This window comes from Anopheles merus, chromosome 3L, assembly GCF_017562075.2.
Source record: "Anopheles merus strain MAF chromosome 3L, AmerM5.1, whole genome shotgun sequence".
Classification (NCBI taxonomy): domain Eukaryota; kingdom Metazoa; phylum Arthropoda; class Insecta; order Diptera; family Culicidae; genus Anopheles; species Anopheles merus.
The window spans coordinates 9,208,939-9,226,278 of record NC_054085.1 but is presented as its reverse complement, the minus strand read 5'-3'; the positions used below and the strand labels follow the sequence as shown (position 1 = coordinate 9,226,278).

The 17,340-nt window shown below is 39.2% G+C and overlaps 1 protein-coding gene across 5 annotated transcripts in view; it reads left to right on the top strand.

The window, feature by feature from the left end:
- LOC121598689 overlaps window positions 1-10,742 on the top strand; it is an 87,635-nt gene extending 76,893 nt beyond the window's left edge. For 3 of the 5 annotated variants that reach the window (XM_041925901.1, XM_041925900.1, XM_041925898.1), the window contains exons 13-20: window positions 1,515-1,615; window positions 2,023-2,260; window positions 3,387-3,455; window positions 3,534-3,539; window positions 4,263-4,343; window positions 8,088-8,279; window positions 8,360-8,452; window positions 8,537-10,742. In XM_041925901.1, coding sequence (XP_041781835.1) covers window positions 1,515-1,615; window positions 2,023-2,260; window positions 3,387-3,455; window positions 3,534-3,539; window positions 4,263-4,343; window positions 8,088-8,279; window positions 8,360-8,452; window positions 8,537-8,665 — 909 coding nt within the window. In that variant the 3' untranslated portion in view covers window positions 8,666-10,742. Of the gene's footprint in view, window positions 1-1,514; window positions 1,616-2,022; window positions 2,261-3,386; window positions 3,456-3,533; window positions 3,540-4,262; window positions 4,344-6,523; window positions 6,626-8,087; window positions 8,280-8,359; window positions 8,453-8,536 lie in introns of all 5 variants that reach the window. The other 2 variants (XM_041925897.1, XM_041925899.1) reach the window with 2 other exon arrangements.
- Window positions 10,743-17,340: the final 6,598 nt, after the last annotated feature.

The following is a 17,340-nucleotide window of genomic DNA, read 5'->3' as shown; positions in this document are numbered from 1 at the left end:
GGGAAGGGAAAAAACAACATCCAACAGTGATGGGCGCACAGAATGGGCGGCTGCGAGTTTGTTGTTCCCGATGGGCCGTGGACCGTGGGCTGATGACATCGTTCGGGGTGGTTGATTTTTTGATAATGTTTTCTTGATAATAATGACGCGGCGTGGACGAGCTGGGCCTGCCTGGGTGTGTGAGATGTGTATTTGAAATCAATCATGTTGTGCGCCTGAGAATACATTAAAAGTTAAATTAAACTGAGCGGTATTTAGATGTTTCGATCGCTCAGAAGTTTATTGACATGGCAAAACTGACCAGAACAGTTTTGTTTGGTGCAATGCCCTGGGCCATTGTGTGAGTCACGGAAAATTTTGATAATTGGACGATCGACCAACAATCGTATGGCTTTCTATTTATGGACGGTTGTTGTATATCTTCAAGACCATAGCTAACACTAACGTTTAATGAACGTCATATCTTGGTTTTGGATCTCGTGAATACTTTTAAAATATTTTATATTAATTCTGATATTTTTCTGGAAAAAAGACACATAACAGAATTAAACAAGTCGGTGAAATATTTCATTTTGAGGTTTACGCTACTCGCCGATAGAGGATGCTACTATCTCAGTTTTTGTAATATGAATTTATTTTGGAAGACTATTTAAAAATCATTCACAATTTTGATTTTAACTTTCGTCTAAATCTTATACGACTTCAGATCATTTATTGTCTCGAAACCAAAAGGGGAGCCTTTAACACAGTAGAATCGTCCCACTTGTGGTATCGTCCCTCAACACTTAGCTCATAATTTCCCTTAGTACTATTTTCTCCATATAATTTTTCTCCACTAACACCTTTATCAGAACCGGCCTGTTCTGACGCATACACTCTACCCCTGCGATACAGTCCTAGATCGCCGTAGCAATTAGTGGATGATTTTTTTTCTTTGTTTTTTCTTTAAAGCCTCATAGATTTGCCCTCCGTATTGTACCATATTTCTTACGCCTCTTGCTTGTTTCTTTCTTGAAAATACCTCTCGTAGTTAGCTGCTCTTGTTTACTAGTCTGCCTTTTTTCTTTTCATTCCACTTCTACTAGCTATCTAGAAGTAGCTGTCAGTTTGCAGTTTGAAGGTTCTCTTGTTTATCTATCTCTCGCCAATCCTAGAATGAAAACAGTCACTTTTAATTCTAGCGTAGACTCACACTCATACACACATGTACACTATCTCTCTTCTTCTCTCTATATACATATCTCTTGCTCGCTCGCTCGCTCGCTCGTTAGTACACAGTTAAGATACACATGCGCGCCTGCCGCTCGTAGCCTGTACCAAGTAGTAGTGCTAGACATCTTTGCTATCCTCATAACCGAACGTCCACCTCCAACAGAACGGGGTGGACGGGTAATAGTATTTGCATTGAAAAAAAAAAACAGAGCCACCACTTTAACGCGCCCTCGCGTACGTACGTAACCACTTAAGTGAACGAATGTCCCCATCCTTTCCATCCAATCGCCCCACTTTTCCAGGTGTCTGAAACGGATCTGGAAGTAATAGAAGCGACCGGTCGCAGTCCCGCAGAAGACTCTGGCCTCGGATTGGCATCGACGATGCCGGACATTCGCAATCGGTACACACACGATCACGATTTTGAAATGGAACCATTGCGGCGGTGGTGGTGATGATGGTGTGGGGGGTTCCAGCATATCCGCAGTAACTTAACGCGTGTTTTTCTTTCTTTCTTTTCTCTTTTTCCCTTCATTCCTTTAACTTAACGCGTTTCAATGGCGTGCGGGTATGGGTGTGCGTGTGTGTTTGTGATTCCACTGTTATTTGTTTTGTTTTTTCTCTATTTCCCCCCCTCATTTTTAACTCCAAACACACGCGTGTTTCTTTTCATTTCGAAAACCCACACTCGGACACATTGAAATGCAAATGTCCTGGGCCGGGGGGGGGGGGGGGGGTTGGAATGGGGCTCATTACAATATATCTTGGGGGGGGGTATGACACGGGTTTTTGCGGGGTTTTTGCATCCAGCCCGCCCGCGCCGCTACCGTACCGGCCGATGTCGGCAGGACCGATCCTACACCATCACGCCTCGTCCCGTCACTTGAACGCATCGTTGGCCGACATTCCGCATAATCCTCTCACGGTAACGCCCAACCGGCTGAACTTTGCCGGCGGCCCGTCGGCGGCCCTCGGTGGCCTGCATCATCTGAACCGCCACAAAATATCCTCCTCGTCTAGCGACGTCGTTAAACAGTTGAAGAATAAGGTGATTGTGTTGTTCTTTTAATTGCATTTGTTCTTCTTTTTTTCTCGTTTTCTCTCTATCTTTCTCTCTCTTTCGTTTAACTACTCGTTTTAGTTAGCCCTTTTTCGGTTTTGTTTGCGTTCCATCTGAATTACGTTATGCACTCTGTCAGGGAAGGGTAGGAACTGGTTTTTCCATATTGTTAGTTTTTCTCTCAATTCTTCTGCCTCATTTTTGTCTCATTTATAAACTTTTCATTATTTTCTTATACTTTCTAGTCTTTTTCAATCAAGTAATTTGATTTTCTAATTTGTTCTCAAAACTAACAACAATTTGCAAACTATTCTAAATTAAGTTATACAAGTCTACCATTTAACATTTACCGATTATCTTCCCGCACACAAGAACACATTCCCAGAGCTCTCAGTGTCCCTGTTTTCTAGCTCACCAATGACGTCAGAGCTAAACGTTATACCTTACTTTCCTCCCGTATTAGTACTAGTTTATAGAAACGCTCTCTAAATGATCTAATCAAATAATTATATCTCTAGTGTAGCGACTCTAAGTGTGTCGGTAGCTAACAATTTATCAAACAAATAACAAAAATCTCTACAACAAAACAACCAGCCGAAATGTAAACCAACGAACAACACACGCCAACAACACACCAATAGAAAACAACACTAGCCCATACACTAGCCATTTCTCGCCATCGTTATCGTCCCTTGCCGTACGTCCCGTTTATGCATCTGATCGGCGATGTCTGTGAATCATTGTTGACACCCGACATGACACGTCACGACACCCCTTTCTTATCTATGTATTTCTCTCTTTCTATATTTCTCTCTCTGTCTCTCTCTTCGGCAAATCGTTTTGTTTTGCAAAGTCTGTGATCCAAATATGTCGCCTTCACAATCAATTTTCACATCACTTGTTGAGTTATTGTTTACACGGGTTTCTTTCTTTTTTCGTTGTCTTTATCACTCATGCGCTTCTCACACTGCCGGGACGGTGTGTCTCTTGCAGTATAAATGACCGTATTGGAACATTGTTCACCAGTTTACTGATAAAACGATGTCTTTTCTTTTGTGTTTCTCTTCTTGTACGCTTTGGTGTACCGGTGACCGCTGTGCTTACAACCGAGCAGGACTACAATGATCCTACACGACCCAGGAGAGGAAGCGAGACTCAGCTATCTAGGGCAGATTACGACTCGGTAAGTGTGGATCGAACGATCGAAACTTGTGCAATGTAATTATTAACTTCTATTTCAACCTGCAATGCACCCGCATAGGATCAGGTAAGTTTCGTCTCTCCACATCATTTTCCGTTTGCCGTTTTACGTTGTGTACTGGTGCCATCTTCTTCCTCTCTCTCTCTCTCTCTCTCTATACCTCTCATCATTCAAATGTGTTGTTAATATGAATCCAAACTCAGCGTACCTTTTCCTTTATACATTCGAGACATATTTAGAGAGTTCATACGTTGTAGATCGAAACCATAGTTACCTTTTGCGTCAAAATTTGAACACTTTTATTAATTAGGCTTTTCTTAACGTTGAAGTACGTTAAGCAATTAGCGACCACAACATAGGCTCGTGGTGTAAGAATCCAGACGCAATATGTATACATCAGCTAGAACGTTTCTAAATTTATAACCTAGTATTATTACACTGTTAAGGTATGATAGTCTTTTTTTACCAATAATTAGCTCAAACTCTATAGTCCTACTCATTTCCACGGGTACTTTCTTTACATTTCTTCGATAGAATCGATTAGTACGTAAGAATCTTGTAGATTTATCATTCATTTGATTGTCGTTCAACAAAACATGTCTGTATAACAAAAAAAGATTGATTGATTGATCAGATGAGATCAGATTGCATAAAGGGAATCTTAATCAAAACAAACAAAGTGCACTTTCGCCGTCCGTTTCGCCATTTGTCGCCGGTCACATCCGTTCTGTGGTAGCCTCATGGTATGGACATGCTTTATTTTTAATAAATTCGCCCGCCAACTTACAGGGAAGCTACTTAGATGGAATACGATCACATTTAGGTGGTTTAACGCAACGAGTCAAATCTTGGTACTGGGGAAGACCTCTCGTAAGTGCAACCTCTAACATACTTTAAACTTCTAAATCTCCTGTTACATTTCTTGCGTTGATTTTCTTTCTTTCTTTCCTGGGTATGCTCCCCTCTTGGAGAACTGGTTGTGTTCTTTTGTTTTGTTGTTTTTGTTGTCTCATTTTTTGATTGATTCTCTCTACCTCTTTGAATCACTTCTACCTCTAAAATCACATATGTTGCTCTATTTCGATCAAAGTTGTTCGTCTTTTGTCAATGTTTGTCTTTCTCTTGCAATTGTATCACTCTTTTCGTTATGTATAATGTTTTGTTCCACTTTCATATTCTATTAAATACCCTGTTGTTATTTTTACTTGTTATTTTCCACGAAAATTATGTTTCTAAATACTCAGTGGATTGGAAAATTGATTGTTTCTATATTATTAGACTATCGCATTATCCAGTTTAAACTGTTATTACTGCAATGATCGAAATAAAAGCACTCTCATTTTCAAAAGTTTGAATAATCAAAACCACAACAACTAAATCCAACCATTTTCACCTCCCTTCTGTACTGTTATGTGTGTTTCATCTTGCGTTTAATTTGCGCCTCTAACGGTTGCATTTCTTAGATGCACCTTCATAAATCAGTATTACGAAGCACGAATTGTGTCCATTTTTATAAGTATGTATGACAGTTTTCTATGTTGTTATACGAATCTGCCTATCGGTTGATTTGCCGTTCCCATTTTTATTCGTATTTTCTTCGACAATTTTCTTAAAAGTACTAAAGAAACACTTACCACGTGTTATGCATTATTTAATTCATTGATTTAACTCTATTATACTACTTTGTAGTTGATTTGTATCTTAAATTTTCACATTCACAGTTTTTTGTTTGCTTTATTTCTATACTTACTTATTCGCCGTAGGAATGAGGTGGCCTCTCGAATTCGATGTGTAGTTAGCTAGAGCGTAGATTTTCTCTCTTTTTTATCGCACACTGCATGCGTTTCGTACATTGTTTCGAATTACTTTCACTGCGTAGCATTGTTTGAAAAGCTGTATTGAATTTTGCTGCAACAAAATCGCACAGAAACAGTCTCATCCAAAAAACTGTAATAAGAAAAAAATCTATATTTATATAAATGGACACTTTCATGACGAGCAACCGTCAGTCAAAATCGTCATCCCAAAGCACCATCTTTATATTTATACACCGTCTTCTTTTGTTTTTGGTTTCTTCTTACTTCCCTTTCAAATCGATTACCTAATATGGCCAACTTTCCCACTTGCTACCACCATTGTATTCAAGTGTATTCTTTTCTGCACTACATTGCAAGCATGGGGCACCTTTCTCATAGTATCAAGGATTGAAACGAAACCAAGCAAAGGAAAACTAATCACATTCCAATAAAGAAAACTGCTAAGTATTTACACTATCAATCCGCTGATAGTGTATATTCTGTACAAATACACCAACAGAAAACATTGACACCATGAAACATTAGTTCAGTAGAGTATGAAGTAATTAAAGAAGGAAAAGCACAAAGAGGATTTTTTTCTAAACGAACTATTCTAGACATTGGAGAACGAAAAAACAAACCAATAAAGAAATATACCGGTATTAAAACTAATAGCCATAAGACTCGTAACATGAACCCCTCCATGAGTCAATCGAAAATTAGTGTAGTTTGCTTATCGTTTGTTACTGTCAAGTATATTTTCTAATTGTATTTGTTTACCATTATGTTACAGTGTTGTTTCTTCTGTTTTGCTTTTATTTAATTTTGTTTAGCCTTGTTTTTCATCTTTTATTTCATGTTCTGCTCTCTGTTTTTGTTTTTGTATGTGACAGGTTGAATGTTCATTTGTTTCGGATCGTCGTTTGTTGGTTCTTTGTTCATTTGTTGTTCATTATATGCTTCTAGTTTGCCTATGCTTTACAGTTGTCCGAGAGCAGAGTTTTGTATTTATAGTTTTCATCGCTATTTTGTTCTTAAAATATCATTTTTTAAAGAAAAAAGCCCTCACTGCTTTGTGTTGCGTTTTACTGTTTACCTCCGTACACGAACAGTGGTTTTTCATTTTTGTGCAATTCTTTTCTTTTTTTCCTTTCTTTCCAACTTTTTTCCTGAAATAATAAATCAAATCAAACAAATGCCATCCGGCGGTTTAACCCAAACACACAACAACAACAAACACACACGCCGCTCCAGGAATTGTCGATAAAGTTGTCTAGAAGTTTTGATTTGAATGATGAGGACGGAGCAGGCGCAGGAACACTGTTAGGAACCGATCCGGGTGTCAGACGGCATCAGGTAAATAGATCTGTGTGTCTTGCTGTACTGTGTGCCGTTATTGTGCCGACCTCCGTACGTACGTGCCTTCCCGACGCTTCGTAGCGTAAATGCTGCGAAAACGATACTACGTTACTCAAGCGAATGGAAAACTATTTTCCACACAACCATACACTCTTCTTTCACTCACCAGTATAGAAGCCGTAAACGTTAATCGTAGCCCTGGGTAGCTATCCCAGCAGTCTACAACTACCGATCATGTTTGCACCTTGTTGTACTCGTGTATGTTTGGTTCATGTTGCGCGTTGCCGAACGCATTAACTGTGTCAGTTGTTCACCGGGGCAGATAGAAAGTTCCATTCCTGTTGCTACTATTAGGTCTTTAGTGTGGCTGTATTTCGGTGTGTGCGTGTTTGTCAGTTCTGCTAGGATGTGAAACGTTGTTCATTCGATCGCTAACTCTAGTCCCTCGCTAAGCATTGGCCTCGGTAGCAGCATTTGTTGATAACGCTATTATGAAAAATAAATCGACGGTGGAAATAAGAAAACCACAAGTTAACACAGAAACCAAACATACATACAAACACACACACACACATACACGCCCAGTGACAGACATTAACACAAAGGCTACAAATCACCAGATACGGCTTACAGTAGTCCTGTAGTAGTGCTTTACTAAAATGTATAACAAGTAGATTATTAGTACAAACATTGTGCTTTCATACCGTTGAGCTGTAGCATTACTATCCTTTAACTTTAAATACCGTACACATTGCAGAAAATGCAATCGTAATCAACTGTCTTCTAAAAGTACACAAACACTCATACAATTATAATTGCGCTTCAAGGCTATTTCACCACATATACCAAAAAGAACTGTAGAAGAATGAGTATAACACTTCCCACAAAGTCCATCTAATCGGCTTTTAGAACTTGTTTGCGTACTAAAGTAGTGTCTGATAGTAGCATTCCCATACTAAAGAACACCATTTCTAGTGCTTCATCAAAGTAGCAGCAATTTGAAAAATACTATAATTCTAATTCTTATTTTTTGTCAAGTTTGAATAACTTCTTTGTTATTAGTAATTACATTTGTATGTGTACTAAACGACAGTATCTCACTTTTATTATCTAATTTCCTTAAGTAAATATAAAGCACGATTCATAACGATAACGTATGATAACGTTCTGGAGTATTATTGTTTGTTCTATACAGCATTTCATATATTTATAACCTTCTTACAACATTTAAGTGTATTTATACGAAACAAGCTGGTTACTCTCTGGCACGGGGAGAAACCCTGCCACACCTCATGTCCATCCGCTTATCGTACTCCATAATTCATATCGATGCAATTTTGGCACAAATGTTTCAATGTCCTTTTCGTGTTTTTTTCGTAACAAATTGTTTCAATTTAATTTTTTTCCTCGCCTTCCATTCCAACCTTCTTTTGCCAAATTCGCCTACAACCGTATCCAGTCAATGCAACGGCTGCCTTTGGACCAGAACGGATCGTCGCTGGAACAGAATCAAGATCAACCACCACATATAGTACCTGATCATAGAGGAAATCTTCATATAACCGTTAAAAAATCGAAGCCAATCCTCGGCATCGCCATCGAGGGCGGCGCAAATACGAAACATCCGCTGCCACGCATCATCAACATCCACGTACGTAAAGGCTTCTTATACTGTAGTTGTTGAAAAGCTTGTTCTCAAAATCTAAACTTGTTGTCCTCTCCGTCTTACAGGAACATGGAGCAGCGTACGATGCCGGTGGACTGGAGGTAGGCCAGCTGATCCTGGAGGTCGACGGGAATAAGGTGGAGGGAATGCATCATCAGGTAGGTCTCATCATCTTTCCAGCCAACGTTGGAATTACTAAGTCAAAATGTGTTTCCTCTTTTCCCCCTTGGCGATCGTTTCAGGACGTCGCTCGACTGATAGCGGAGTGTTTTGCGGCGCGCGACAAGAACGACATCACCTTTCTAGTAGTGGAAGCAAAGAAATCAAACCTAGAGCCGAAACCAACAGCATTAATATTTTTAGAAGCATAGCATTTGCTTTCCCTGCCGGCTAGCGATCCGGATAATTCTGAAGTACCAGAAAAAGGGATCGACCTTACCGCTGATAAGCTGAAGTGAAGACGATCTCGCATATCGTACGTTTTCGTTTCTTCCGTTTCCAAAATTGGATTGTCTCCTTTTTGAAACGTCCGTTTTTTCACAACCACCACCAATCATCACCACCAATACCAACGTCTGCTTCCACCTGCACGCTGTTCTGCAAGGCTTTGACACTCCTTTTGGCTTTGACACCTGTGTCACGCTTGCCCAAGGCGCTTGTTCTATTTTTTTCCGTTTGACAGCAGCTATAAAGTGGACGCTGGGTCTACTAAGCTTCCCCGTACGGTCATAATTTTACTATGCTTTTTTATTCATTATTGTACTATTTTATTTACATCATTTTGAAGAACCCGCACTGAGCTTTACTCCTCTGTCAGGGATACTTGCAGTAGTTCAGCTTCAGTTTCGTTCATCACTATCTGTTTCTTTGCTACACAAAACCTGTAGAGTTTGTTATCCTGCTTAGGTTACAACAGTTCACTGCCAGTTACAATTATAGATGCGATTTGTTTGCCCGCTATCGCAAAACCCTCACAGCATTTCTACGCTAGACTAACCCGAACTGACTAATGTTACGCTCGCATGATAAGATATCTCGCGATACTCTCGAGATACCGTTCTCGTTTAGGGTTGTATGTTATTTTTTTATGTTTATTGGATTGCAAAATATCTTGCTGCTAATATGTTTTAGTTTTGTTTGCATAGCGACTCTAGCGCACCTCTGAACGCTTCATCCTTTCTTTTCTCTTTTCTCTGCTGCCCCTCAGTGAAACCTTCTGCTCGCATTTACTAGCGAAACACGAAAAATCAAAAGCACTCACACTCACATATATGCACACTAATGCATCGAACAATGATAAAAGGAGATTCTAATCAGCAAGGGAAAGGAGAAAGAGAAACAACGTTCTTTATTCGCGGTAATTCAGAGATATTCTAGCCGTCAGGGATGAAACGATGATTTGAAGTTGATCAATAATAATGCAAGCATAAACTACTACCCATACTACTTAATATCAACTACTACTACTACCACTGCTGGAGCAGAAAACCATAGCAGCAGTGTCTTGTTCGAGCTGCAAACAGTTGTCTTGTACGAATCCACAAAAAAGGCATCGCGGAGAGACATTGCGGGAGGGTAGGTGTAATCAACCACACAAACACGCATTATAAACGCAACGCGGTGACTTGCATTTACACCACGATCTTAGTCGTAGTAAAAGTTCGTAAAAGAGTACAGCAGAGGCATCTCTTGAAGTCAAGGAAATCGATTTGCAAGGGGATGATGGCAAATAACTACTCACATCCTCCCTTTTTAAGCTGACCGATACTTTTGCTTTGAACTCAGCGCTTTGCAAACTGTGTACTAGCTGGATGTGTACTAACTCGATACCAAGCGGCCGTGTTGCACTATTCACTGAGCCTTGGGACGCGAAATGGACCCGGTCTTGACCTTAGTGCCAAAGATAACTGGATTGATGCTATTCCACCATCTCCCCGAAAAAAAAAACAGATAAAAAACACACCAGCCCCCCACCCCTTCCTTGTCCTTTCATCGCTCCTAACGGGCTCCAGTTTTAGAACAACACATGGCGCCATCATTCATACTCCCCATACCGCATGTTCGCCATTCTGTATCCGTATGTGTGCGTGTGTATGCGAGTGTCTATGTTGGAGAGGATGGCTTTCGATCAGTAAGCTAGCAAAACCTCAAATGGTGCTTATTGTTGTTGTACAATCAGCAAAATGCGCTGTAGATTTTGTCTGTCTAGTGTGGTTAAGACGCCAAGGTAGAATGCAATACATACAAGCAAATTATTAAATGACCCGGAGTACCAAACCCCAAATCGCTCCCACTGCTGCTATCAATGTCACCCGAATGCTTTCACAGTACCAACTCACCTACACACAAATACACTCTCAAGAAATCACACACACACACACACACACTTTACTACACACACATACACACACATACACACACGGTTGCACACGTCACCAAAATCTCACACAAAAAAAAATTTCACACACTTTTACTGCAAAACAAATCACATCCCAAAACACACCCAACACATGCATACGAAATGTCATTGTTGTTCTTTCGACGCAAAAGAAAATGGTATGAGTCTAAAAAACATTAATGCTGGAAGGTAAATCCTTGAAAACTACACCTCGAAACTGTATGTCTGTTTGTAAGTGTAACTCAAGAAACAGAAAACAAAAAAGGAAGTACTTGGAATGTAAAATGAAAAAAGTACTAGCAATGTAGAAATTACAGAGTTAAAGAAACAAATCAACACATGTGAATCGAACAAAACAATACCATAAAACGCATTATCCATCGCTAGCCATTTCATTGGGTCAAACAAAACTTAAGCAGATGAACAAAAGGCGACAAACAAACAAAATGGGCTGTTAAAATTGTTACATGAAAACTTAAATTTTACATCTAAAACAAAAGGAAAAGAAAAAACACACACAAATTAGTTAACAATTGGCAGAACGTTCGTGCGATACGTCGGTAGAATTCGGGCAAAAGAGTGAGTGAGTGAGTAAAAAACAGAAGATGATAATGTGTTTAGAAAACATCATTGCAAACAGAAGAAGAAAAAAAGACATTGAAATCATAAAGTAGTGTACAATTATTGCTAGAGCTTTTTACTGCGCTGCTTTCGGTCAAACTTAGCTGAAATTAAATCGTCTAGCACACGTATCTGCTTGCCGTAGTACGGTACTACGTCCACACAATTGGCTGTTTGTTTAGTGAACATGTTTTTTTTTTATCTATAAACGATCTATCACGATCGGGTGTAGAAGTTTTGCTAGCAAAAAAGGGGGGAAAACATTTGCATTTTAGTGCTATTTTACTTTTTTTTGTCTTTCGGGGAGTGGTTGTGCTACAAACAATGCTGTGTACAAAAGAAACCAGATGCGTAGCAAAAGCGATATGAAGTAACCCGTTGCTGTAGCGTTGTACCCATTCAATCAGCAAAAAAGGAAAGAAATAGTAAAAAGGTACACGGCGTAACGGCAAAATCTCGACTGATGAGTGATAAGGAGATGGTAGCGATCGCCCGACGGGAAATCGGAGCAGCAATCGGTGTTGCTTGAACAAAAGTGATTATATTCCTCAAACAGACAAATTGAACCGCTCACCATTTGGTACAGTGTGTTTGAGGCACTTTGTTACGCAAATTGTTTAACCCTTTAGTGGAACCGTTTAACTTAGATGTCTTCAGCTTCAGTGTTAAAGCGTGACGCCTTGGTACTTGGCCACGTTTAAGTAGCATGGATAGGAACGAGAGCTTCGCTTCTTAAGAACTGAGCAAAACGCGTGATAGCAAAGCGGGCGATATGTTTCGATTTATTTGAATTACTACGTCCTTGGGCTGGGTTCGGAAGGGGCATCTTTGCAATTCCTTCGCACCTAAACACTTCCCGCCACGCTGCACGGTAATCGTGTCGTCCGAATCGGAAAGATAACACTAATCTGCTAAACGAGCCCACGAAACCAGCACGACGAATCAATGGAATGCTCGAACATTATTTCATGCATCGATCAGACTGGATTGACTTCGTTTTGAGGCTGCTTTGCATCACTTTGAACCGAGCTGCGTCCACGCCAGTCGACAATTGGCAAGCACTGCTCGCTTGCAGTTTAAACCAAACGTGGCAACGCACTCTGCAATGAAAGTCTTATGAGACGAACGGAAAATGTAAGGAAATAAAGAAGATTATATACAGTCCTATATATACATATTTAAAAGCGAGCGAAAGATAAAACAGAAAGCTTCATAGATGAAAAGTATAGGAAAGAAGGCGAAGAGGTAACTGTAGAAAGCAACAAAAGAAGAATGCGAAATGGATGTGTGGAAAGCAGTGAATGTAAAAGTACACAAACTAACTAGCAAACGCAAGCAGCACTTCGATGACAGTGCTGTGTAAGCCCACAATGAACAGTGAGGCAAACGCTTCTTACGATGTACATAATCGTTGATCATTATTTATACCTACCTATTAATCACTGTACAACACAACAAATCAAGTACGACAAAACCGAACACGAACGTGTGTGACAAGAAAGCGGAAAGAACGATAGAGTAATGTAGCATGGTACAACCGTGCGCAAAAGCAGCAGCGCAATCAGTGGCAAATAAGAGATAGCTATTTTCAGACTTTGAAAACAGAAACTTAAAACACAAAACATGAAAAGAAAAGTGTAAAAACCCAACATCACCTCCATACTATAATTATATACAGAAACATAACAAGTCACACCGAAAATCGGCAAACTGGTCTGTGGTAAGTAGTGTGTCGAAAACGGTAAACCCACAACAACAACAGCACACTCGTAATCAACACATATTCAAACAAGAAGTGAACCTAAAACCACCCCTATATTTGTAGCAGTTTCTTTCAAACCTTCCTTTTCAAAAAAGATAAAAAAATCCCAACGGTTTAAACGTTTGCTACTGATTGTTGGCGTTAAGGATTGGGAATGGTAGGCCAAAGGATGAAATGAAAAATCTTAAAGTAAGATGAAAGGGGCTTTGCTTTGCTAGTAAGAGAAGCAATCAATCTGGGCTAAGCAGAAGCCACGCAACCCTTCATCATCCTTATCATACGTGTGCGCAACCGTCTGGCTGTTTCCGTGTAATCATGCGTATAACTAATATTACCCAAACGAAAGCATCGTTCTTACTCATACAAAGTGGCGCCATTGCCGAGCCGTGGTGCTTTGAACCAACAGAGACAGTGTCGTATGTCTTGTGTATAAAACAACATTCTATGTATAGATCACAAAAAGGTCACTTAAAAATGACAAACGATAGCTATCTCCAGAAAAGAAGGCTAGGCAGAACGAAAGAAAACTGAATCATTCAACAAAAACGCATCATACTCGTAACAAAACATGGCATTAAAACTAGTGAAAAGAAAAAACACACTCACACAAAACCACCTAGAAACCGAGCTGTCATTGTTAAATATTCACGAAAAAAAGAAACTCATTCAAAACAAATAAAAAGAACAAACAAACGCTACGTAAAAGCTAAAGTAGACAAAAACGTATTTAAAAAAAACCTTTTACCGAACTGTGCGCGAAAGTGAAAAGGTGAACCGAAGAGTAAAACGAAGCGGAAAAAAAACTGCAAGCACTCACTCACTAAACATACACACACACAAACATATATAGATATATTGCATATACTCATGTAAAACTATTGATATTATAACAAAGAGACGAGAAAAGATAAATAGCAAAGAAGAGAATACGACGAACATAAAGCAAGATAAACCAAGCTACCAAGTATTTGCCCGGATATACAAAGCGCTTTCATGGTAAGGGAAGATGACGCAAGAAGCAAGTAAAACTTAGCATTTCTCTCTCTTTTGTTTTACTATATTATCATGTTATGTTTTTCCTTTTCGAACAATAGCAATAGATATTTTTTCCATTTTTTTTAAACACTTGCGGAAGTTTTGTAAGCTCTCTCACTCTCTCTCTCTCTCTCTTTCTCTTCTTCTCTTGGTTTCATTTGCTAGCTCTTATTAAAATGTACCAAAACGAAGATAAACTGCTTGTTGATATAATTGTGTTTTTACGAAGGAAACACAAGAGCTTCACATTGTACGGTAATGGAACGATAAAACCAAAAAATCATAATTAGTAAACGCAACCGAAGTAAAAAATAAAAAACGATACAAAGCTAAAACCGAAATGAGCTCCAGTGAATGGTTAGAATGCTTCATAAAATGTTGTCAACCAGCCAGTAAGTAATATTGCAAAACGTGTAACGAATAAACCAACCAAAGCAGTAACAGATGAAGCGAACGCAAGCAAATCGCTATGAGACGGGGAAGAGAACTAAAAACCGATAGAACTAAAGCAGCCAGCAAAAAAAACTGTAAAAATAATGCGTAATGGCCAAAGTGAGTACGATCGAAGTGGGCCACACCGAGCGGTCATGTTTGTTAAGTTTTTCCTTCTGATGCTAGAGACAAACAAAATAGTAAAAATAAAAATCCAATACTATGATAAGCTAAGCCGTAGCCCGTTCGCTTAAGGTTCGCGCTGATAATCTGTACACCTAACCCCAACCAGGAGAGGGTCATTTTGCGGAGCATTCCTAATCTTCCCCAAGCTGAACAGTGTATATCCTTTTTGCGACGGTGCGCGATGCCATGTGTTACAGTTTACAGTAGAAGAAACGACAAACCGAAACGATGATGCTTCTTCTGCTCTGTAAGGATAACATTCTTGATCTGCATTGTAATACGTGCAAATGCTAATCAGATGAAGATGAAAGTGCTAAACAAAAAGGGGTGTTTTATCACTCCAAAACATTCGTCTAATTTGGCAGACAGAAACGACACACAAATGATATTAAAAGACCCATAATGAGGGACAAGAAGACAAAACTACGCGTAAAACAAGAAAAAAACACACAGCGAGCAAGTGGAAGAGAGATAAAGCGAGCGAAACAGAGAGAAAGAGAGAGAGAGTGGAACACATGAAAAATAAGAAAAGGAAATTTGAGCAAAAAAAGAAAACATACTGTTATTAGTTAACAAGGCATAAGCGATAATATGGAAAAAAAAGTATTAAACGAGAACATTATGAAGCAGATCATGGGGATTGTGCAAAAAATGCTGAAATAAAAATTCACAATGATAAACGCAGTGCAGTGAGCAGCTTTCCCTGTAAATCCGAAATAAAAACTTGCTCTTTACTTCACATCTGTTACTAATGCATTTATTAGTATTTCTGCGACTATATTACAAACAAATTACAGAGCAACAGACATTATGTCTCGCGTATCATCATTCTTGTGTATGCCAATCCTAATTTTGGTCTTTATTTAACTTTATTTTCGGCACTCACGTTGTTCCTATACAGTCCGTTCAGATTTGCACCGTGGTATTTGTTGTACCACCATGCATCCTGATAGAACATAGCACAGTTTTCACCTGACATTATCCCGATCCTTTGTCGTAAACTTCATGCCTTTGCGGATCTGTACCACAGGAACAGCAGGCGCTGTGTACGATCCCAGCTTTGTGAGTCGATATCAGTGCTCCTCCCTGCCAATCTCAAACTCATCATACCGTGCGTACTTGTAGTTTCCATCAAAGTCTTTCAGCTCCATCAGCAGCTTGTACTTTCGCAATGATGTCAACCGATGTAAGTGCTCCAGCTCGAGCCAAAACTCTTCGTTCATGCTGCCAAACCCATTCCGATACTCGATCCAGTTGTGATAAAGTCCACCGATCCGTCGTAACGATACTGGGTCATTAGCCATACTCCTCCAAAGACGGCTTGCTACAATATCCGAAGAAAGGTTCATCATTTTAGGTAGGAACTCAGGAACTCTCCTGTGCAATTCGATGGATTTTCCTTGAGCGATAGAAACGAGATACTGCGAAAATATAAAGATGGATTTACCTTGAACAGGGTGTGATCGTCATTAGATGGCAGGTTTTGAAATTTGTTATTTGTTATTTATTGATACAAATTTAATGGACCGCCAGTGGCCTTCTTGAAATGAGTTCGGTTACAAACATTACATTACATATATACTCATTTCCGTTATCGTTTCCGATTGACTCTTCATCGAAGTTTTCAAGATGGGAGTCGACTACGTCTGCAGGCTGACAATGTGTGGCAGATTCCAACCGATGTACATTTCGATGCTCCTTTACCGCAATTTCTAAGTTCTTGTGGTGCAGATACACCAGCTTATTTGTCACAATTTTCAACGCGAACCCAGCAAACGATTAAACTGATATATTTTGTTCAATACTGCAGAACTAATTTTTGCGATCTTACTTTGCGCGGTATTTTCGTGTTGAATTCCAACCAAAGAAGATAGATTGTCCCGCTCTGTGCGGTTTCTGGTCTGTATTATCAGTCGCTTAATGTATATACTTTAAGCTATATATGTGTATACTTTACCTTTTGCGCTACATAAGTCCACAAAACTCCCTACACTGTTCCAATTGACAGAGAAAATTAACCTAAAGACATCCATTCAGGATAAATTATCAAAATCCAATTTAGGGGGTCGTTTTACACGGATAGCAACTTTTCAATTGCTCCTGAGATGCGAATTCAATTGCTAAGGAAAAACATAAGGAAAATGAAAGAGGTTTGAAACATGAAAAATCAGTTGATCTCACTGGTTCTTTGAATAGATGATTAAAGGTAATAAAAAAAGAACCATAAAAGTATGAGATCAAAAACTAAATCTCATAAAATACCTCATGAAAACCAATGCAAACTGATGCAAACTCCCTATTCGCTTGTATTAGAAGCACAAATAACCTAATTTTATTTGCAACAGATTGGTAACATGACCAAAGTTGTTTGAGAATTTTGTGAAATAAGAAACAAACCCCCTAATTTCAAAAATATTGATTAATTCATCAAGGAGTTCGTTATACACGCTAAACACCCCCCGAGATATGACTGTATTTGTAAATGTCCCAAATCAATGTGTAAGTCAAAACAGTCGTCGAAGAATCGATATGAGATCGTGTATTTTAACTAAATTAATTTACGGTAGTGCATTATTTTCATTACAAAAGTCGTTGCCACTGCAAAAAATATT